The 24,723-nt window shown below is 41.8% G+C and overlaps 1 protein-coding gene across 3 annotated transcripts; it reads right to left on the bottom strand.

Moving 5' to 3' along the window:
- Positions 1–960: 960 nt before the first annotated feature.
- On the bottom strand, positions 961–23,752 carry mettl16 (methyltransferase 16, N6-methyladenosin). Of its 3 annotated transcripts, none has more exons than XM_046073452.1 (10): positions 23,664–23,752; positions 23,178–23,315; positions 13,459–13,646; positions 11,971–12,111; positions 11,456–11,571; positions 11,110–11,252; positions 8,568–8,637; positions 6,815–6,904; positions 2,363–2,536; positions 961–1,894 (listed from the first exon to the last, which is right to left on the bottom strand). In XM_046073452.1, the coding sequence occupies exons 2-10, from the start codon at positions 23,303–23,305 to the stop codon at positions 1,235–1,237; spliced, it is 1,710 nt and encodes a 569-aa protein (XP_045929408.1). In that variant the 5' UTR covers positions 23,306–23,315; positions 23,664–23,752; the 3' UTR covers positions 961–1,234. The 3 variants fall into 3 exon arrangements, with proteins under 3 accessions (XP_045929408.1, XP_045929406.1, XP_045929407.1); XM_046073450.1 differs by having other exon boundaries at positions 23,178–23,319; positions 23,557–23,715; XM_046073451.1 differs by having other exon boundaries at positions 23,557–23,715.
- Between the last annotated feature and the right edge of the window lie 971 nt (positions 23,753–24,723).

Raw genomic sequence — 24,723 nt, 5'->3', positions numbered from 1 at the left:
CCATTAATCTTTTCCTTATTCGATCAATCATTTAGTCTATAAAATTGCGACAAATAGTGATGCAATTTCCCAGAGTCAAACAGTCCAAAACACTCAATTTAAAATGCTGTGAAATAGAAAAAAATAATAATAATACTCACATTTGAGGTGCTGGAGCTAGCAAATGTTTGGCATTTTTGCTTTTTTAATGACTTGTTAATGACTGATTCTTGTGAATTAATTTTATGTCACTTAGTTGATTAATTTAGCTAATCATTTCTGCTCTGGTCAAATTATTCTTGTAATTACTCTTATTACATTAGCTCAGGAATATCTAGACTTACGGTCTTATACAGTCAGAATCGACCTGTGAATGAAACTTCCTCTTTGTTTTAAATAGAATTACAAGTGCATATTATTATCAGCATATAATCTAACTAAAGTAAGTTACATGCCTGTTTTTTCGCATTGATGTTGCTCTCACATGACTCATACACACACACACACGCACACGCTGGTGGAGTCGAAGTCCTGGCCTTAATGAAAAACATGTAGTACAAGTAGGAACTACATTACTACAGTATCACTACAGTATTTCTACACACCAACACTGACCCTGGGTATTTAGGGTTCTTCCTGTTATTCACTCAGTTCCAATCAGGAAGTATGTCAGCAACAACAAAGGGTAATAATATCGGACCACAATACTAAAGGTTCTCCAGGAACAGGAAACACTACGGGGCTCCAGGAACATCCTGAATTACATAGGCTGTGTGTAAATTTAGTCAGATGGCAAGCCACGGTGGGCTCAATGTGCCATTCACAAAGACAATGTCAAATAAACCTGCAATTAAATGATTTAATCTAATAGATCCTGGAAGGAATAGTTTACAGAAAAAACATACACTGCCCTCTTGTGGTCATTTAAATGTTGCATTGAAAAAGAACCCTTCACTGTCTGAAAGACGAAAAAAGCAAATATGTTATAAAAATGTACATTTATTGCAAATGAACTGAGCACAATATATGTCCAATTTTTATGTATTACCTTAAAAGGTAAACTGCTAAGTACTACAAAAAAAGTATCAAAAGCTGTATACAGTTATGCACATTGTAATCATTTTAACTGTCCAAAAAGAAAATTCCCAACTGACAGGCACTCAGTCATCATCTATAAAAATAATACACGTGCTGTCATTTCACATCTGAATTAACGGTTTAAAAAGAAAAGGGCCTGTTTTTTTCCCTCCACCATTTAGGACTTGGCGACAGACTTTAAGAGCATGTTCTTCAGGTAGGTGCAGAGTTGGTTCATCAGGTCTTTACTCTGACCCTCGACCCAGTGCATCTCAATCACTACATCGTTCTCTTCAGGCATCACGTTCAGCAGACACTTAAACAGGAAGTGTTCCACTACACCGGGGCTCAGTGGTCTCTTGGAGGGGGGTTCGCCTTCTGCAGCAGGTGCTTCCTTTGGGACAGTTTCCTGCCCTGCCTCTTTGGACGTAGAGGACTCCATGTCCACGTCTTCTCCCGATACATTTTCCAAGACCTCTTTGTGTGTTACATCTTTACTCGTCTCAGCTGAAGAAGCGCCATTGCCAATCTGCTCTGCGGGCTCCTGCTTAGCAGCTAGCTCCTGTGCAGACACGCTTTCCTTTTGAGTGCTATCGCCCTGGGTGTTGCTGTCTAGTGTAGATGCAGACTGGTTTTGAAATGTCGGGGTTGTGGCGGGAGCAGCTGTGGCCGCAGTGGTTTGAGAGCTGGCTCCAGCACAGTGCGGCGCCCTGGGAAGCTCCCGCAACTGACGCGACCCTTCACGTCGCTTCTGTCGTCCGTGGATCCACGTGTTCTCCACAGCCGTTAGGAAGAGGCTCTGCTCCTGCTTTCGGCACGGGACACGTTTGTGCAGCACCTGCAGAGTCACACACAGAAGACACTCAGACTAAAGAAGTTTACCGGAGTTGTATTAAAATGAGCTGACCAGTGCACTAAATGACTGCAGGGAAAGAGAAAAGAGGGCAAAACCTGTACAATATAATACCACAGATCTGCAGATAAATAATATCTCTGTGAAGCTTGTGTTTTAAACACTGTCAGACAGGAGTTGACTCAACTCTAAAGTAACTTATGAGGTTGGTGGTGGTTTATGGGTTTACTGTACTACATCATAGTAGTATTTCTCTTTGCATCCTCATTGTAATTTGGGTGCAATTATGCCCCAAATTACAGCCACTCCCTTGTGATTGGATCATCCAAACTGCATTTTAATGCTAAGTGTGAGCAGCTGTCAAACCACCACCACTGTTTAAATCTGTATATTTGCAATGTCATGACAAATGCCACACTGAGGTCAAGGGACACATAGAACCAGGAAGCTTACCCGCAGGTCAGTGAGTGTTTTCTCTAGCAGAGCAGTTATGCTGTCCACAGGGCTGCAGGCAGTACAGCCTACAGCCGAGTCCTTGGCCTGGAGCTCCTTCAGTCCCGCCTGTGGTAGTGTGAACGACAGGGGCTTCCGTGCCTTCTCCAATTTACGCTTCTTGCTGGGAGGAGACTGAGATATAAGAGAGAGATCAGGAGAAAATTAAACAACAACAGTCTGTAGCAGAGAATATTCTGGACGTACTTCAAAATGTGTAGTTTAATAGAGAGGGGAGTGGCAGTGGTTCAGACAAACTATGGAATGTTTTCTTTTCGTTTTTATATTTTTCATCAACTTTATTTTAGTTACACAGACCACAGGAAACATGTATGAACTCTCCAACTGTGTGGCATTTATCCGAGTTGTGTCTCCTCTTTTGAAAAACAAAGCGTCTCATTTCCTTCGTTTGTAACCACGACCTTTCACCTCGACACTTCTCACGCATCTTCCATTTCCACCAGAGCAAATAAACAGGTTGTGAGTATATACTGACATAACAGAGCAACAAACAGTGCGGACATAGATAAAATAGCACAAATTAAGCAATGACACAGTAAAACCTTTAGGCGTGTACAACGGCTTTGGATGGCTGAGGTGAGAGTTCTCTTTATTTCTCTACTGTAGCAAAAATTACTAAGAAAAAAATACTGAGCTAGTGTTGAATAATCAATGATTACTGATTATATACTTTTGTGGGTGTGGTCACAATCAAAAACACTTTTTTTGTTTTCTGACTGTACACTGAGTTTGCTCTGCAGTACACACTGTGCGCAGGCCTTTTTCTCTCTTCATACTAAGCTCTAAGAATGTAATAAACAATGAACCATGTTGCTCATCAACAGATATAGATCATTACTTTTTATGAACTATTAATTAAAGATGAGGATAACCTGAATCATCAATGCATAATCATTACACACCACAAGAGGGCGCTCACACCACACGAGCTCCACCTGAACCTGCCAAAACACAGTTCCTTATTTCTACTCCCTCTAATGTCAGGCTGTGATGGCGGTGGAGGTCATTACCCGACCATGTCTGAATACAACAGACGCTCTGCAGTGATCGTCCCCTGCGCGTTCGCGGCAGCCGACATTTCTATGCCGCACTCGTAAAGTCACTGCAGGCTGACTGAAAGAGGGGACGGCACCGGGGGTCTGCGGCCACACTGTACTGTGACCGAGCAGACGGCACGGCCGACTGACCTACAAACAGCAGAGGGAAGGAGCAGACTGTGACCTTCACATTGCTACACTGATCTGAACTACACTGAACTGAATTTTGATTATTTGTTCATTTTACTGCATGGGCAGACTTTGTCGTCTCACTTTTTTAAATTTATAGTTTGTGATATATATTTGTTTTCTCTTTCTCCAACAACTTTTAGGTGTAACAGAGAAATGTGAAATAAAAGTATTATAAAGAACATGTACGCATCTTTTCCGCATCTGCTTCATTTTCACTAGGGGGGAAAACAGCATCTTCACTTGCCGTAAAAGGTTTTCCAATCTTGATCCTCTGATTTAACTAGGATACTTGTAGATGCATGTTTAGAAGCTATGGACATATTTAATTAATGGATTGATGATGGACGCTGCCTCGCCTGGCTGCTTGTTGGATGCCTCTTTTATTTGTTATTGTTTCTCACAGACCTCTCTCCTCCTTTTCCTGCATGCTCTGTGAGCCCTGCAGCTCATTGTACAATGGAAAGGAAATCAATAACATACACGCCAAACCTGTCTTTTTGTACAGAGCATCCTTGACACACATTATTGCACTAATGCATTGGTACACACACATACGAGCCACATGTGTATAGTTTTACATACTCACCCTTCTACTGGATCCTACCCTCTGACTCTGCTGCTCTTTCACTCCATTATTAATCCCACTTACCCACTCTCACCTCACTGCATGCTCTCTCTCTCTCTCTCTCACACACACACACACACACACACACGGTAGATATAATATAGATATAATATCCAATCAATCTGAGTGCATTGTGTATACACACACACACAAGAAATAAACAATTGCTGCAGATTTCACCTTAAGGCAAACATCATAAAATCACACTCTGATCACCCCTCTCCTCCCAACCCCCTGCACAGGCTCCTGAACTCTGGACCTTCCTGAACCTTTTTCCTGCCAGAGGCCTGTATGAGCAACAACACGCCTCAGGGCTGAGATAAAGCTTGGCAGCCTTGAGTGGTCTATTCCTTCTACTAGTCCTTTATTCTATCTCCATGTGCTCTAATCTCCCCATCCAGTCTCTGTCCTTTTGTCTGGTTTTGCTGGATTTCTTTATCAGCATCTTCACTCCCATCCACCCATTCTCTCCCTTTAATCCATCAAACTCTCTTGGTAATGAGAAGCAACAATAAAATAACTTCATCAGTCCACCATGTCCATTTTCTTTATAACACCGCAGATCAAAAGCAAATGACTCAAAAGATCTATGTCAGAGGCTCTGTGGTGACCTGGAGGCCAGACCATACTCATGATTTCAAGAGTTGCACTAAACTAAAGTCAACCACAAAATAATTTATGGGACCTACTACACCAAACAATTGTGCTGTACAAGGAAAAGACAGACTGCAGAAAATCAAATAATGAGACACTGATTTTAAAGGAGTACTTCACCTATTTAGCATTGAACTCCTAAAACATGGCGTTTGCCTTTGCTGGGATTCAGCCCCCCAGACACTATTTAGCAAGGGAACCATTGCTGCATCCTAGGCATAGCGCCGCCCAAGACTATTTTATTTCTTAAAACCAATCACAAACAAGCCAGAGGGTTTTTCCCCTATACCACAAAGATAATGGGTTCAGCTAGCCTCAAGCAGAGATGAGGAGCGGGCAAAAGAGGTCACGTAAGATCCCAACTCAACATGCCCAGATTATTTTCAGAATTTGTGCAGCTTCCACAAAAAGCCACAAAAAGCTTTACACAACTTTTTTCACATATGCAGCAGTGCTGTCCAAGATCTGTTAACATACTTTGTTGTGTTAAATCAGTCTTTAAAGTAGCTTCAGTCCATTTATACCAAGGCCAGTTTTGAAGACAACTTCCTGGATGAGATATAAGTCAACCTCATGACTCCAGAGATCTAGACAGTTAATTGTGTTGAGTTTCGCTAAGTGTCCACGTACAAGACAACGTGTCATCAATGTCACATCATTGCAATGTGTTAAATAAAGCAAACCAGGAAGAGAGGGGGGAAGAAAAGATGAATATAAAGTAATAGTAGTTTACCAGTAGGTCACAGTTGAATGTATGTCACATGTGTTATAGTCTATGTAACATTAATGAGAACCCCCATGCTCTTACTAGGGATGAGAATCAGCAGAGGCCCCACGATACGATATTATCACGATACTTATGTCACGATACGATATTATTGCGATTTTAAACATATTGCAATTCATTGCAATATTTTATCTTTTTCCCCAACTTCAAATTGTGTCCACAAAGGAAAATTCTTTTTCTAGTGGACTGAAAAAGCAATTTATTAGTGCCAAAAAACAAACTTCACATGTACAATTTATATAATAAAAAGGTCGATACTTGACGTTCGTGTTACGACACGATATTGCCTTGCAAAATATCGCGATACTATGCTGTATCGATTTTCTCCCCCCACCCCTAGCTCTTACATATCAGAGGTCCATAGGACAACAGCACGCACGCACGCACCCACTCTTCAGAGGGTTTGCCTTGCAATGATGGCGAGCAGCTCCAGGGTGTAAATCACAGTGGATGTGCGTGAAAGTGGAGGAGGAGAAAATATAGGCCAATCATTCTGCTCAACTGCTTTTAAGCGGAAAGGGCCAAAACAAGGTGGCGTCCAACAAAACAAACCATCGTCCTCACACAGCCTGCTGACTGCCTTTAGTTTCTCTCGTCACTCCGATATTATTCTTAGTCCTTCAACTGATAACCTAACAGTCCTTGACTTAATTCACTGTCGCTGTTTTCTAGTGATCTCCAACTCTCACTGTCCAGACAACACAATGGTACGGTGCTCACACAGTCCTGCCCTGGCAACTGTTGCCTGGATACAGCATGTTAAAAATCACATAAACATGTCGCCCCCCGAGGGAGGAATAATTGCTTCTAATGGAACGGGACTGGAGGGAAAGAGCATACAATCTGGAGAGGGGCGAGAGGATGGAGCAGGACAGAGGAGGGGGCTTTGCGGTTTTGGAAACATGCAGCAGCAAGTGTCAGGTCTATTTTTTCAGTATGTTGTAGCATCAAAGCGTATCAGGCGGTACCATAAAAAAGGTGCTGAATTTCATCCCCCAGCCATAATGACCACAAAACAACCGGTGGAGTCTCAAGTGAGCAGGACTGGGGTCCTGCAAGTGCACAAGGGGACAGAAATAAGACCTGCGTGGACTCACTGGAACAATCACATCATCATAGAAACTCCAGGCCAGCGCCCACCGCATGGTCCGTCCCTGGCAGAACTCCGTGTGCGTCACTTTAGGCACCTGAGAAAAGGGAAAACAGAAAACAGTCAGGTATGATCCGCAATTATGACCTGTATGCAGCAGCTAAGCTAAGGTATCGAAACTGATCACATTTGGTCAAAACTGTTATTCCCCTCTTCTAATAACAATTTAGTTTCTGGTGGTGCTGTTATTTCTGACTGTCAGTTACTCCAAATTATTTGATCATATATATTTTAAAGCCTTGTCAATATATTGACAAACTTTAAATATACTGATTTTATTTGTGTGCAACATTACCTGAAATTGCTTAAAATATTTTATCTTGTAAATTTATATCTGTTGAAAGAAATACAGTTTCCTCCCTATCAAGGTTCATTTTATTCATTCATGGAAACATAAAAATGACAGTGCTACCATGCTAATCAATCCATAAGAAAAAAAGAAAACATATTTCATGATTAAAACATCAGCTGGAGCCACTGAGGCAGCAGCTGCTGCGAGTGAGGCAGCGTTCTGCGTTTGATGAGATGCATAGTATGTGATGCAGCTCTTCATAACCATATAATTTTCAACAGACAAAGAATTTACTCTGAATCTTCATCCTAGAAAGCACTCAAATGAACCGCTGACATGCAACCTTTGACAGCATGATGCAATGTAAACTGGGCATGCTCAGTCTCCAGGTTTGGTGAAGGCGAGCGGACAACAATCTGATGTAAACTTGTTTCTCCTGCTTTGAGTTTTGGCTTCAGTTGTCCATGTCTTTAAAGGGGTGGTGATGGCGCATAGAAGATGCTTGCCTTTGGTGTGGGAGACCTGGGTTTGATTCCCACTGTGAGACATCTACCATTGTGTCCCTGAGCAAGACATTTAACCCCTAGTTTTTTTTGTGCTGATGGAGCTTTTTAAGTGTCTCTCAGGACTGCTTCAGTAAATAGGTGGAGGAGGGTCACTAAGATAAAAAGGTCAGAAGTCAAAGAGCTCCATATGTGAAACAGTAACCAACATCCACATTTGCTAAATTAAAAAAAAAAAAAAAAAAAAAACCCACATATGAGACGCTCAAGTAATGGGTGATAAAAGCATTAGCATATTAACTAGGATGGGTTTCTGTTTACACACACTTTAAAATGAGGCAACAGTCTCCTCTCTGGACGTTAGCCAAGGCCACACTCTCTCTGATGAGCAGCGACAGCACCCTAAAACCTGGAAGAGCTTTGAGGGATGGCAGCTGGTGGTGCTCAAGTTTCTCCCTCTGTCTTTTTTTTTTTGAGCATGTGAGCGAAGTGACTGGCACAGGACCAGAGGCCTGCAGCAGTCAGGAGTCTTGTGCCGGGCTATTAGTTTAGCTAATGACGCTAATGCATGTTAGCTACAGAGTGCTGTGTGATTCAGTCATACACTGCTGACAGGATTCAGCTCAGTTGTGGCTCGTTTGTGTCGCTGCTTAGCTGACGTGTTAGAAAGAGCTGATGTGTTATGTTTCTCTGGATACCTGCTGCCCTGACGGTGACGACCACCTGCCTCAAACATCACTACACAGTCCCAGAAGAGCATTGGTTTGAGAGGCGAGGCAAAGATTGTTTTAACAAGCTATTATAAGACGCCTTCCTGCATGAGCAAACTGAGAAGCTGTGTAACTCATTGATTGCAGCGCATGCAGATGTATCTGTGAGTGTGTTTGCCTTATGTTGGTACTCACCCCTTGCTTCCTCAGCTCCTCTTTCAAAGGTGTCAAGCTACATTTCTTTCCCAACATGCAGCTGTACCACCTGCAGAAAGAAGAATCCATATTAACCAGCTGTGTGTTGCAGTCTTAGCCGGCTGACGGCCCGGGCATGAACTACCAAGCAGGGATCTAACGAGTTGAGGTGAGCTTTGGGGAGCAACACAAAGACCAAGTAAAACATGAGAGACAGAAAAACATCCGGGTGTGAAGGGTCCACAGTGGAGAAAAGGCCGTTTTGAAGTCGTCCCCTGGGGGAGGACTGATCAATAATCTCTGCTGTGCAATAAAGAGATAGGGTTGGTGCTGATCAATAAGTAGTAGAGTCCAGCCGGGGAAGATGGAGAAAAGATAAACACATGAGGGAGTCAGTCTGGAATGGGTCAATTTTCACAAACCTTGTGAGGGTCACTTGACGTTATTTAAAGCTAATCGTCTGATCTTTGATGATCATAGTTTGGGAAAAAACAAAAAAATGCACATCCAGTGTAATAAATAAATGTGTAAATCATGTGAATATCCATACAAACTCCATCTTTGTTCTGTCCCACCTCACTTTTATGGGTGCATTTCATCCACTCAGTGTCTGACTGTCCAGCTGCCAAATCCAGATGAACGAAGCTCCAACTTTGACACACTCATCTGAGCCGCCTTCAAATGTGCAATCACAGCAATAAGCTATTTACACATACTTTCATATTTTGACCTCTCATTTTTGACCTAACTCTATGTGTAAACTTTGTATGTTTTGTAACTGTAATTTCCCTCTGGGGATGAATGAGGTACCTACCTTCCTGCCTACCTACTTTTTCTAGTTCTTGGTGGAGGTTATTGTCATGTGGGGAGGACTGCAGGGTCTATAGATGATATATACTATACCATTGAATATTTGGATTTGAGACATTTGGCCAGAGAAATCAAGAAGCTGAAGACCTCACCTTGGATGTCACCTAACTGACAAAAATGAAACTAATACATGCAGCTCTAGTCAATATTCTCCCCCAAAAAATATAGAACTGAGCCTCAAAGACAAAGAACTGTGATCTTTGTGTAAAGATTTAAATATACTAACATTATGGAAAGCACAAAAAACTAGTTAGATTCGTATTCAAGTGCAGGGAATGGCTGACTGAAGGACCTTAAAACAGCCATATCCCTAAATGTACAAAGCTACAGTCACACCCAGCTACAGTTTTAAACTAGAAAAGCAGATGATTGGTAATCAGGTTAGGAAGGTATGATGATGCCCAGAGGGGTGAGCATCATGTCAGCCTCAGTTGACGCAATGAAATATTGAACTGCTCTAATATTCACAGATGTTCCCCATTTTTGGACACGGTGGGGAGGAATACCCACAGTAGCTTCCCTCCTCCACCAACGGCTTTTCAAAATACCAAAGTGTGCAGCTGCATCAGCATCCATATTCATCCTTGTCTCTTCACATGCTGAAGCACCGGCATGTGATTACAATCTTATTACTTGAGATGGTAATTTTCATATCAATGACCTGATAAATGAGGAGTGTTACTACATTTCTCACTGGGGTTTTGGGGCATGCCGATGTGTGTTATACTGTGAACGAAGGTGGCTTGCTCTTATTCGACAGTAATTATACTTCAATGGAAAGAAAGGGGAAAGAGGAGCAGGGAGGGGTGGTGTTATGTGGGGTGTCTCAAAGGACCAATCGGTGAAGCTGGCAGTGTTTCCATGGACACCTGGCAGCTCTGGTGTCACAGCATGCTTTTGGGAGTGACAGCCGGCTCCGGTTGGGTTGGCTCGAGCCGCAAACCTGTTCAATAAGACTGGGTTCGTTCTCACTTCCTTTCTTCGCTACACGAGTGTAACATGCAGCCGCACAAGAGGAGGCAGGTGTTGAGATCAGATCTCTCTCTCTCAGGACCGCTCGTCTTTCCACTGACGCGTTATGCAAACATACACCACTGCATGCAGCGCACTCACTCACACACACACACACACACACACACACACAGTACTCCCCTCTGTAGGAGGCCAAGCAGGTGCGACATGTCTAATCAGTTTTAATAGCAGCACTCTGCAGCTCCCTCTATCTGTGTTTCACTCTGCTGCCCCAGTGACAGCCCTGGTAACGGAGGAGAGTAATGTGACGTCCGCTGGAGACAGCACACCCACCCACCCAAACGCAGCTGTTCCCTGTGGGCTGCCGGATACAGCACAGGCCGAGTGTGCGCCAAAATCATTAAACCAACTCAGGGTGACAGCTCCATCAATGTGCAGCAACCCATCTGCACACTTCACCTCTTGGTGTCTCCCCTCGACTGGTGCTCTCAGTGGCCATTTAAACCTCTCAAAACCCCTCCAAAGAATGAAAGTGCAGAGCTCTTGTTCATCCATCGGCCATTTATGTAGCTGTGTAACCATGAAATTTTCTGTCTATGATTGGGTTTCATTAATGTGGTTTACACACACAATAAATACACCTACAACTAGGAAAACAATTCACGTTTTTTTCCTTTCAAAGTCCGTATGTTTTCCTCACCGCAAGCGTTTCTTGAGCTGCAGGCTGTCATGAATGATCCTCTTGACAAACTCCAGTTCCCCGCCCTCCGCCATGATCTCCGTCACACCGCCTGTGTTCACTGAACTGGGAGGAGGTCGCCGTGAGTTCCTGGAGTTTACCCCCTGGAGAGCGCAACAAGACAGACAGATTAAGAAAAATCCTATTAGAAGCCTGTTACTATCGTAAACAAAAAGTGTTTCCTCAGGCAATGTCTGCGTGTGTTCACCCTGAATGGACTGAATACCTGTGCTCAAAGGAGATGTAAAATGTTTAGACAGGCCATCAGTTAGAATGTTTTAAATGTTAAAGGCAGGGAAACTCTTACCTTTGCTTCTAGCTGGTTGGCAAAAAAAGGAGGGTTGCACATACAGAAGTCATACACTAATTCGGTCTCTTCTTTCAAGGCATCCATCAGTAAAGTCTTCTGAGGGACTTTGACAACTAGGACAGAGATGAGGCAGGGATTTATAAGTTGGGTGTTTTATCTAAATCATGACAGCGCTTTGGAAAAACAAAAAAAAAAGGTTCCCTATACAATGTGCAACTTCAGGCTGTTCCAGACAAAAGTTAACACTCATTCTCAGTCCCAAACTGTGGCCTTAGATCACACCATGAGACTATCCATGTCAAAACTAAAAAAAAAGTGATAAAAGCCCAAATATATTCAATAAACTGTCCCACAAGACAAAGAAAGGCACAAGATCCTCACAATTTAGAAGATGGAACTAGAGAAGGTTTTTTGAAACCAATTTGTTTTAAAACAATTAACATACTGCTTAAATGTAGCATGTTAATCTCTTGTGATATATTGTTTCTTCAGGATGAGTGGATCACATTTACCTTTAATGAGCTCAGACAGGTTGTTCTGCTCCACGTTTTTCGTAGCGTAGTCAAAACAGATGTCGTCCACCTCTGTAGCCAGAAAGTACCAGCCGTTCATTGTGGCTCCCAACAAGGGGTAGATACAAGACGCCCCCGTGCCTGAGGAAACATCACTCATTAGGATGATGAATGTTTATGACTTTTATTGAACAATATGGAAATATACTGAGTTGCTGTTTAAAGTAAATGGACTGCATTTATATAGCGCTTTTCTACCTTTCTACCAACCCTGTGATTAATGGACGACCCGGTCTACCCCCCCGATGGCACAGGACGCCACGCTAACTACAAAGATTGTATGAAAGGGACATTTGTCCCCGAACGTGAGATGGCGTGCTTCTGAAGAATTATCTTTAAATCAGTGGCCATAATTCACAATAAATGTCAGTTCCAGCAGCAGTTATTAAATCATTCACATATGACAAGCTGCATGATTCAGGCCAGGCTCAGACAAAGGTTGCATCCGTTAGTAAAAGGAAGCGCCCAGTGGTGATCCATCAAGCAGCAGACAGTTTCAATCTGCTTAAAGAAAGATTCAGAGGTCACCGATCAGTGACCTGCGGCCCTAAAGAGGAGACACCCCCCCCCTTACCTGCAGGCACAATCACAACACACACAAAGACAGACAGAAAGGCAAACAAGCTGTTACACGTGAATGGGGATTTGACTGGTAAGTGCTGGGAACACTGGGAATGACTGGGCTCATGTGCACCAGCTGGAAGCACCAACTGACATTTTGCAAGCCGCTCTGAGCTGCTGGCAGCCACATCAAGAATAAACAAGAGCAGTGGGTCTCAAATGCAAATTAACTGCGGCACACTCGGCTGAACTCAACACAATTTTTGTAAAATTTTTTCCTTCTACATTGAATTTCATCAATATCCAGTCCACAGATGAGCAATTGGTCTGTTCCTCTACTCTTTCTTGTAGTTTTAGTTACTTATCATAATCTGCAAGGAGAAAGTATCTCCTTCCAGATGAGACAGCTGACAGTCAGATTAAAGTCCACAAAAAACAATTCAACTCTTTTGAAACCGCTCTTTTGATTTTTTTGTAAAACAGCGCTCTGTTTTTGCTAAGGTCATTTCTGCAGTTAGACGCAGCTTGATAAATATTAAATGTACAATAAAAAGCCATTTTTTATGTTGCAGTTTAGCAGACTTGCTAGCAAATTCAACATTACTCGCACATAAAAACCTTAATTTGTAGGACCTTATGAAACTAAAATTGTAAGAATCAGGCCCCTCTGCCTGTAGTTTGAGACCCCTGAGGTGGAGGGCTCCGTTAATCACTGATGCCAGGACTGAATCCCTGAGTTACATGAAAAATCAGTAATGTAGCTCAGTTTATTTGGAGCTTCCTCCCCACGTGATGAAGGTGATACCTATCGTACAAACTGCAAGATGGCACATTTTCAGCAAATGACACAAACAGCTGTGGCAGTACCAATGTCAATGCCCCTGCGTGGTTGCTTCTGGCCGTCAATGAGGTCCTCCACCCAGTGGATGTAGTTGAGGCGGAGCGGGACGGTGGGTATGAGGCGCTCCAGAGGGATCTCAATGGTCAAACCAAAGTCCTCCTTCAGCAGGGTGCAGGTGAGTGCTCGCACTGCCTCCGGCTCTTTGAAATTCACACTAGAGGAGAAACAAACATGGCTGAATGAGTTCATAGCCACTGAGCCATTAGAGATGTCAGCATTTATACAATGTTATTATTACTTACAGGAATGGAGATCAAAGCTACAAAAAAGGTTGTATTAAATCAGAATTTTGCTTAAAGGATGATTTCAATTTAGTGAGTTGCTGATCCTCTTGTTTTACCAATGAGGCCACCTGACAGCAATTTACCAAACTGCTCTTAATGCGGCACTTCATTAACCCTCTGCAGCCCTCTGCACTGAGCCTCATTACACACACACACACACACACACGGGAGATAAGCAGCCCATCAATTCAAACAATCCCCTGCTAATGACAATGAAATTCACATTTACCACACTGCTAAGACCTCCCACTTTTAACTCCCAATTCTCCATCTCACTTGCTCCGCTCTCCCCCGTCCTTTCCTCTCAACATGTTTAATGATTACAGCTGTCACACAAGCGGACACGAGTGAAGCAGGCAAAAAAAATAAAACGCGTGGGCGAGATAGGTATAATTAAAGCTTTGCTGAGCGTTTTCGCACCTTGGCAGATGTAATTAGACACATCCTGGTGATGGGAGCGTCTGGCACCTCCTGAGTTTGGTGTGAGCGTATACCATTGAAAAATGAAAAACAAAACATCTATGTGCTGGTAGAGATGGAGAAAACTCTGAGGTCCAAAGCAGTTCCTCTGATTGATTATTTCTTTTCACAAATCAATTAACATGCTGCAATGTTTTGCTCGCTTAGTATTCAGCTCCTCTTTGGTGATACTTCACAACTAATAGAAGTGAATCCCAATTTCCATTTCTTTCTTCCAGAAAGCCTCCAACAATTAGGTTTAAGTTTAGACTGATAATAGTCCTGTGTTGCTTCAGGTACTGGGTGAGACAAAAATACTATCCAGGATGTCAAATTTGAGTATGAATAGAGTTTGAAGGTTTATCAAAGGCCAAAACACTGCACCACAGTTCATAATATAATGAGGAAGGATTATCATGGCGCTAATCATTTCATCTTTCTTCACAAAGACTGCAACATAAACAGCAGAAATACAGCGATCATGTTACAAATGATCTGTGAAGGGATGTAAGCTTTCACATTTGATTGGCCAATTCAACATTGCTGGATGATGATATGTTGGGACCCAAAGTCTGTCTGAGCGCCACTAAAGCACAATTAAAAACTGGAATGGTAAGGCAGCTTCTGCATTTCTTTTAATTACATAGTGCATATCCTTACACATATTTGTATTTATGTTATGCATCAGTTGGTTTGTGATATGTTATCACAAACAAACTGATGCAGAGTAGGGTTGGGCGATGTCGACAACATTGCCATCGGACGATGTCTGCAATGAAACATCGGGACATACGATTAATACAAAGACTTCCCTCAGTTAAAAAGTTGGTATTACGTGACAAGTCGCTGACACAGTGGATATTTTTGTCTATCAACAGTAATACTCTAATACTCTGGACAAAATTAGTTTGGTAAACATGTTATTGGCCCACAGCTCCTTTGTGCCTATGGATCTCCTGGCATGTTAATTTGGCCCCGAGTCTGGTTCCAGTGGGACTCTGGAGTGTGAAAGCAGAGCAGACCAGGCACAGTTTTTGTGATGGTACATGTGTGATTTTAACACGTACGGGCAACAGAACTAGAGCACTAGGATTTCCCCCCAATGATCAGAAAGTGAAAAGAGGTTCGTGTGTGGTGCTCATGATACTACTACTCCATGTGTTTTGGCAATATATATATTTTTTTCCCGTAGTCCGGACTAACTAAACTGAACTACAGATGTAAAAGCAACATAAGATGAAGTTGAGGGGCCTGGTTTGAGGGCCACAATGGCCCCGTGTTTTGTGTCTGGCTAGCAATTTTTGTCGTCATCACCCCTCTCTCTCCTAATTTCCGATCATCTCTCAAACTGTAAGCTGTCTAATAAAAGGCAGAAAAGGCCCCAAAACATATTTGTTTAAAAATAAAGAAAAAAGGTTAACTGTATTACGACAGAATGCAAAACAGGGGACAAGCTTGCCTTGCTCCTGAGGTGACTCTGGTCACTGAACTCTACATCTTCATTCAGGAGTCGTAAAAACTAAAGCCCCTCAACCAGCTAGGTGCAAGGAGGATACAAATGAGAAGCGATTTACCTGTAAAGTCTGACATCAATCTTACCCCCCCGTGTGTCTTCACCTAAATAACATTTTAATGGTCCTGTTTAATTTAGCGGCTGAAGGAGCGTGACCTCTTGGAGAAACACCTGGCTCCTCTGAGGACATAAGACTCGTCTTCAAAAGACTAAGAAGAAAAAAAAAAAAAAAAGACATTGGCGCTTTAAAAATGGCCTGAGCTTAGGGGAGGAATCTAGGTAATGAGGGAGAAGTGATACATCAGCATAACGGCTCAACCTTTTCCAAAATGAAAGCATGCCTCCCTCATCTGTCCGGCTCTCAGATATTCTGCCCCCTTTCATTTCTCCTCAGAGGCATCATTAGATAAAGATCAATATTCAGAGAGGGAGGCTGCACAGGCCAGCCCTCTATTTTTAGCTCCTTTAGTGTGTGTGTGTGGTAGCATGTGTGACTGTGTGCATGCGTGCGATGCAGACGATAACTCCCATCAGCAGCACTGCGAATGCCACGTTGCCATGGCAACCCCACCTACTGAACAGACTAGGAGAGCACGCAAATCCGGCCACGCTGGAGCAATGGCTGAAGCCAGACGGGAGCGTGCCCGCGATTTACGTCTCTTGCTGCCACGTAGGTGCCCTGCTGTGCGCCAACGACGGGATTCAGTGTGGGACAAACCTGAAGGAAAAAGTTGTGATGAGACTAAATGTGTGTTTGGGAATCACAAATAAGTTACAGCTCAAAATGTAAATTCAGCTCACAGGTTTAGGTAATAAATAGATCTCGTGAGAAAAAGCAAATGAAAAAATAATAAATAAAATAGTCCAGGGAGACTCTGCAGGTGAAGAAGAGATTTAAGTGATGAGAAGCAGAACAGTCTTTGGTGTAGATTGATGAACAAGACAATGTCATTAGACCGGAGGGGTGTTTACTGCTGAGACAAACAGCTCGCTCTCACCGCCACGCTACATGATCAGCATGAAAGCATGTGTGTGTGTACACACACACACATGCTTTCATTCTCTGTGACCTTCAAGGTACATCTACTTCACTCCGAGTGTGCAGAGAAAATTTATGCTGATTAGCAGCAACTTCTCGTCAGGTGTTTTCTCTTTTTATACACTGTCTGAAATACATTTTGAGTCCTGAAATGAGTGCATCACTTAAAACATGAATTTAAAGCTAAACTTACTTTGAAGATCTCTGAGCTCATTTACTGATATTTTGCAATTCAGCAATGCTGTAAAAAAATGGCTAGATTGGATACCAATAACAACCAGCAATTACGGCTAAATTTTCTAGATGTTTCGCTCAGGATGAGTACTCTGATCAATGCGGTTTATGAATAAAATGTTTGAGTTTTGCAAGTCATCAAAATCTGACTTGCCCCCCCCCCCCCATTTTTTCCTTTTATTTGTCCAATTGTTTCATTTTCACAAAACATAAGATACAAAATAAGAACCAGTGGGCTGGGATGAGGTCATTGATTAAACATGCACAAATAAGCATTTACACTTAATTACACAGGAGTTTATGTGCATTTGCCCCAAAGTATTGCAACTTTTTGATTGCATATCTTGTCAATATACTGGACAAACACACAGTTTGAGTGCCAACTGTGGAAATGAAAAGTAATAGATGTGACTGGAAATTTATTAATTTTGCAAACCCCCCCCATGTGCACTCCCAATTGCAGTTTAGCAGAACAAGAATATTTTTGGTTTAGGGATGAAGTTCACTTATCTGCCGACAACCAATTAACCACTCACTCGAGCTTATATACCGGGTTCTGTCTGTGTTGGCTCTAGAAAACCATATTGCTAATCAGAAAACACTGATCAGCCCTAACACAACCCAAACTACAATTCATAATTAACCTGTTTTCAGATAAATGTTTTGGGACACTGTGATGGTGATGCCTGGATATTAAGAGCCCCATGCAGAACTCAGTCGACAGTCTCTTCGCAGCAGATTTGGTGAAATATGTAAAAATAGGGTCCTACCTAAGGCAGTGAGTTTCCTCTTTTAGCTCTCTCTTCATAGTAAAAAACATCTGTATGGTAATGCCTCTGCTGGGCTTCCCAGTGAGGGAAATTGCAGGTTTCCATTTATCAATTTAAAATGTGGCATCAGAGGTCATAATTATTCATTAATTTGTGAAAATGTAACATTTCATTAATTACGGGGGTGAAAATCCTTCCGCAGATGATCCGTCTCGCAGCACATAAAAATATGACTACCAAATTAAATGTCACCCAGGCTGTTGCATTTTTAATACCCATTCATACTTCCTAATCCCACCCCTCTATCTGCCTGATCGGCGCCCCCCTTCTCCTTCGCCAAAAACTGAAACAACATTCAGACTATTTTGGGGTTTATCTGTTCCTCATTTCCAATCACATCTCCCATATTTCTTCTCCTGCCGCCTCTGGTCTCAACTCGACTCTCTGCCCACTGCTATCAGTCTTCCCCACTGACGATCCCTTAATGCAGGGACACACGTTTCCCCCCAAGGATTGAGTGAGTGTCTCCCCAAGATTACTCTCATCCCTAACGTGCCGCTTTAATGCTTAAAAAACCCAGTAGATGAATTCATTGGGAAATACAAAACCACACTAATCCCACCACTGATGGAATGACAGACTGACGGGGAAGGAGAGCCAAGTTTCAGCAGACGGCTAACCAGAGCTGGCGGTGCCACACACAAAGTGAGACGCAAATCCCGGACATCGGTTCATGTAGCAGGAAGAGAGAATAAACTGGCAACTGAATTCTGTTTAAAGGAAGAATGTGCAGATACAAACTTCTTTCCATGTGCTGGACAGAGGACAAATTACAACTGTGCCACCTTCAGGTCACCATTTTAATTTCTACAATACTTTATAGCCAAATACCTGCCAAATTAATGACATTCCCATCAGCCCCAGCTACTTTGCATTTGGTGCTAATTAGCAAATGTTAGCATGCTAACACACTAAACTAAGATGGTGAACTCTACACCTGCTGAACATCGGCATGTTAGCATAGTCATTGTGAGCGTGTTAGCAAGCTAACATTAGAAAGTAGCTCAAAGCAGCACTGTGCCTGAGTACAACCTCACAGAACTGCTAGCAAGGATGTAGACTAGGAGGTTGACATTTTTTTTGGGAGTCAATTTCACTAATCATCAAGGGACTGGGACGTGAGAAAAAGTCAATGTTAGTGGGCGTAACGGGACTCAGATCAGTTTTTATATCTGTTTTTTATATAAATATGTAGTTCTAATTTTAATAAACATTATTTCCTACTTTCTTTTAAACTGTCATGTGATCAGGGCAGGACCGAGACATTTTTGATGGAGTGAGATGGGTGAAAAGTCACTCCCATGTCAACCCCTAATTTAGGCTCTTAAGTCTCTTATCAAAATTGTTGTCCAATTATTTTAAATACTAAAATCTACTAATGGTTACATCACTAAGAACACTAATGAACTAACTGAATGTAGCCTGCTTTACTTGTTTATTTCTGTCTTTTCACAGTCTAAAAAAAGTGACACAAAAGCTGGCTAATGAATTCCCTGATTGCCTACATTAAATTTTCACGTTGGATGTCCAGGCCCAACGCTACCAGCCCTTTGTCTGTCATCTGTCTGTCAGTCTGTTGATGGGCTACAGACAGATAGTGAGACATTACAAACTGATAATTAAGACTTGTCACAGACGGGCATCAAGCTGAGCTTTACAGCGTGCCCACACATGCACGCTCGGTCCACCATGAGATGATTGACTGGCCACCTCACAGCCACAAAGGATCAGCCCACACCAATATGTTCACAGTCACACACACAGATGTTCAGACTCAGTGCAGTGACACCGCGTTCGCATTCATCTGCATAACACAGACAATAACAAGTGACTTCCTCACTGAGCAGACGTGGTACCTGTTTCATAAAAACTCAAACAAAGAGGGAGGAGAGTGTCTCGGTCCTGACGGATGAACAGCGGTCCTCAAATACAAGCCCCACAATAACTGACAGTTCCTACATTCACTGGGAGTTTGCTTTGTTTTCAAAAGACATTTGTATCGATTGAGAAGGACTGTTTTTTAAAACTCAATTTAAAAAAAAATGACAAGTTGACATGTCTTTCTCATAAAGACTAGAACCAACAACTTAACCAAGATAAATCGTAAATGCTACTTTAAATGCGTTTTCAAATAAAATAGTCATCTGAAATGTTTCGGTAACAGTGCAAATATATATTATAATATTCCCTGATATTACAAACCCATTTTTAAAACACAAAGCAGCTGCACAAGAACACTGGCTGTATAAAATGCAGTCTAAAACTAGCAGAAGTATTTTTTATATGAAGGAAATATCCAATTAGAGCCATCACAATTATTCGATTAGTTGTGAACTATTAAATTTATCACCAACTATTTTAACAATAGATTACGGTTACCAAAATTCTGATTACAGCTTCGTAATAATGAATACTTTCTGGTTCGTTTAGTCCTGTATGACAGTAAACTGAATCTCTTTGTGTTGTTGACGTAAGACATCATCTCAGGCACTGACTAAGGCATTTTTTGTTTTTACCATTTTCTGACATTAATTGACAATGAAATAATCGTTACTTGCAGCCCTATATCCAAGAATGAGTAAAAAAAAAAAGATTAAGAATTTGACCAAGCAAATTGATGTCCGTATTGAAAGTTTGTTAACAAAATGTTCATTCTGTTCATAAATTGAAAATATGTGTTTGTGCAGCAGAATGCCCTGGACAGCAGAGGCTAAAAGTAGTTTGACAAGGCAAAATTCAGTAAAACAATATAGAGGCTAAGAGCAAATTTTACAATAACCTAATGGAGCTTTACTTCACATTTGTCTGAAAGGTCACTACGGTAGTCTACAGCTCCTTTGTAAAAAGCACAAATTCAAAAAAAAAAAAAAAACACCTAATGACCAAGTATTAATTTCGTATGTTCCACAATTAACATGAAAAATGTGACTCAATTCATTCTTCTTCTTCTGAAAATTCTGACTATGGAGAAACACTGATAACTGCACTTACTTCTCGTAAGCAGGTAAAGCACAGGTGTTAAATAATAACATTAACAAGGTATTTCTGTGAGCTAGTGAGCATGCACAACAGCAGGACTCTGAAACTGGCACACCTGGATGGAATGAAGCCATGGCTAATTAATAATTGTTAGTTACACATGTGCTTTACCTGCTTTAATGTCAAAACATCTACTGCTAAAAAGGCCTATCACAATAAAAAGCAAACAAAGATAGATGTCAATAAAGTCTAATGACATTAACTAAATCAAAAGCATCTCTGATTTATCCATCCACCCAATCCCGGTTGTTGTCGTCTCAGGTTTAAATATCTTCCTCCAGCTCACCTACATTACATTTATTCATTTAGCTGACGCTTTTATCCAAAGCGACTTACAATTGCTATACATGTCAAAGGTCGCACGCCTCTGGAGCAACTAGGGGTTAAGTATCTTGCTCAGGGATACAATGGTGGATGGGTCACAGTGGGGGACTGAAACAGGTTCTCTCACACCAAAGGCAAAGTCTTACCCATTGCGCCACTGCCACCTACATGGTTCGCTTATTGAGTGGAAACACAAACATCCGCCTAGATGTTTCATATTTATCTGCCAATGCATGTGTCAAACTGGAAACAAGTGCATGACAGGGAGAGAGTACACAGGACAAATTCTGTACCCAAACACACCTCTCCCAGCAACACACCTAGCAATGATGAGCTCACACTGTTCGACGTCAACCCCACTAATCCCACCAGATACATTCTTCCTTTGTTCTCCTACCTGGACTTTTTCACATCATGATTTCTCAGCATCATCTCGCCGGGAAGGGCACGCACATGCACGTTTCAGTCATATAATTTGTGTCTGCTCTGAGAACAAGGTGAAACACTGGAAGCTTACAGGACTGTTTTTGATTGACACACTAACCCATTTTTTAAATTAGGAGTTTGTTTTAAACTGTCACTCACGCACACTTTGTGAAGTCTCTCTAATGAGGAAAAAAAGGAGACCACAGCAAACAGGATGGAGTGAAAAAGAAAAAAAAATCTTTTGACGTTGGGTCCATTAATCATTTGTTCAGGTTTCATCTTCCTCCTGCTGCTGCTGCCAGAAGCTGTGTGAGCAGTAAAGATCAGACTGAGTCAGCTGGGGCCCGAGCGGTGCCCTCAGGGCCTCGATTCCATGTCCAAAGGTAAAATCTCTCAGTCGTAATAATTAGGGTTGTGTCGATCAAACTTTTTTCTTTCCCCACTATCAACTCAAGATATCAGTTCTCTCTTTTTCCCCCAGATTTTAAATCTGCATGGCTCAGTGCACGGAGCTCACTGGAGTGAAGCCAGGGATTACTGTGGAGCTAAATACTCGGTGGTCCTTAGTGAACTGAGCTAATGAATCTGATATTTGGAAACACTGAATTTGATAAGGACATTGACCAACATTATTACAGTTGTGTTTTTTTGGTCTATCACGTCATGGCTGATACCCGATTGGCTTGAAAGGTCAGAATTAGCACTGATACCAGTTCTGTGTATCAGGTCAGTGCATCCAGAGTTCATAATCATGAGCTGCATGTCCTGGTGAACGCTGTTTAAAAGTGTGAAGAACAGCGGCGTGAGATGAACATGGCCTTACTCTCAGTGTGCGTTACAGTTCATCCCCCAAAGTGTTGGATGGATTTGAAGTCAGTGCTTTGTGTAGCCCATTCAAGTTCTTCCACAACAAACTAAAGAAAAACAAAAAGCATAGTGAAAGAGGAATTTCTAGAAAGGGCAATATCTGAAGAAATTGCGGTGTGAATGCTGTCTATTGAAGGGCTTGAGCTAAACTGAACTGCTGGCTTGAAAAGCTGAATAGCACAAATGTGTGAAAGATAAAAAGAATATTAAATGAATATTTTAAGGATTGTTGAAAAGCTGACGCTAAACTTCATTGCTGGCTTTAAATTTGCATGAAGTAGCTGAAGGACTATGAAAACTGGGAAATACGGGAAAGGCTCTACATACTATCGATATGATTTTACAGTTGAATAAACCACAAATTGCACTAGATGTAGAATATTTCAAGGTTTGAATGGATTTTCTAGCTGAAAGACATGAAAAAGTTGAATTAATGTGAGAAGTGTTGTGAAGATATGACCTGAATTGGGCAAGTCAGTCACTGAAATCTTCTCAGGGTCTTATAAAGATGGGAATAAAACGCAATTCCATGCAACCAAGAATGTCCCCCCCCCCCCATTTCAGCCATTTCAGCCATTTCAAACCATGAGAAATCAAAGATCAAGCTCACAGGAGCTGCTGTGTGGGCAGGAATAAACATTAAACACTCTATACAGTCTCGGGTACTTACACGGGTCTTCCGGTGAGGCTGGTGTGCACGTGCTGCTGGAAGTCTGGATATTTGGATGCCAGGTAACCGAAGTCAGGTGGTTTGTCTTTGTAACGGTTTCGAGGGTGCATGGACTTATTCAGGGCCATGATCAGAGCACTGACTTAGAGAAGAAGGGGGAAACAAAAATAAAACAAAGAGCATACTGATAAGAGTAGAGAAGTTACCTTTGAAACAGCTAACGTTTTATATCGACATGAAACATTTCTGGTAAACTAACTACGGTTGGTAACGTTACAACTGATTATGGCTGCACTGATGCTACATTTTAAACTGTCTTAACGTTAGTTTGGAGCAGTAAGCTAACATTTTAAGCTAACGTGTAGACAGTATTACTTACCTTTATTAGAGTTCTCCTTGTTTTATTCAAGCCTGTTAATACTCTCTGACCAGCGATGACTTTATTGGACTAAACATCTCAGCAGAAAAAAGCTACACACAACTCACGTTGTCCAAACGTTGTTCACTTTGGACTTTCTGCAACTCTCTTCCTGGATGTCTGCGACGTCACCTCTCTACGCAGATGCGTGTTTACGTCATAAAAAAAACGGTTCCCATATAAACAGAGTTGTTGACTAACCGTCACATATTTCTATTACAAAAGATATTTTACTGTTTTTTTCAACATTATAATCACTACTTAAAGCTGCCTGTTTTAAAATGTGTTAGTGTATTTTGAATGTTATCATCAAGATTCATATAAAACAGACTAACTTAACATATACAGTATTACAGTTACACATTTTAAAGTTAGTCTGACACTTTTTTTACTTAGTTTTTTAGAAGAAAAAACCACATTCAATTGAGCAGTGCTTAGGATAAACGAGTTCAAAAGTATTATAATTTTAATTTAAGCTTTGAATGTACCACCTTTAGGATAAATGGAGCATTGAAATATCCTTTGATCCATTAAGTTCTGGGGAATAAAACAATAACATAACAGCTTCTGGGTGGGTCTGTCAACAGTCAGTCAATCATAATTTTAACGGCCCAACTTCAAATGAACTCCAAGCAAATAAGCAGGACAACACAGATGCAGATTTTCTTCTTTTATTATATCGCAAACAATGACATCCAGGTATACTGTTAACATTTGCTGAGTGAAGAGTGAGACCATAGTGGCGAAAACATCTTGATCTCTCCTGTAGGAGCTTGTTGTGCAGTCTGAAGTCCTCGGACGTGGTAAACGGGCAGAGGACAGGTGGACGTGAGGCCGGAGGAAACGACCCACAGACAGTTAAAAATTATCTGTCGGCCCCTTCACACACTGGACCAGAGCAGAACAAATGGGATTGCTTGGGACCTGCGAATAGCAAAAGGGGACTTTCTTCAACACCACCACCAGCAGTGTTGTAGTTTTTCCAACAATTCTTACAAAAGACACAGAACACAGATTGTCCTGACCTTCGATCAAGCACCTTCCTCAGGTGAAACCAAGGAAGGGAAGAAGTTTTAAGTTACATTTTATCGTCTGGCATGTCATAGTGTGACCCTGAGGAAACAAAAG

Source organism: Micropterus dolomieu, linkage group LG17 (genome assembly GCF_021292245.1).
Source record: "Micropterus dolomieu isolate WLL.071019.BEF.003 ecotype Adirondacks linkage group LG17, ASM2129224v1, whole genome shotgun sequence".
NCBI lineage: Eukaryota > Metazoa > Chordata > Actinopteri > Centrarchiformes > Centrarchidae > Micropterus > Micropterus dolomieu.
Note: the sequence above shows the minus strand (reverse complement) of the source record. Positions and strands in the feature narration are given on the sequence as shown.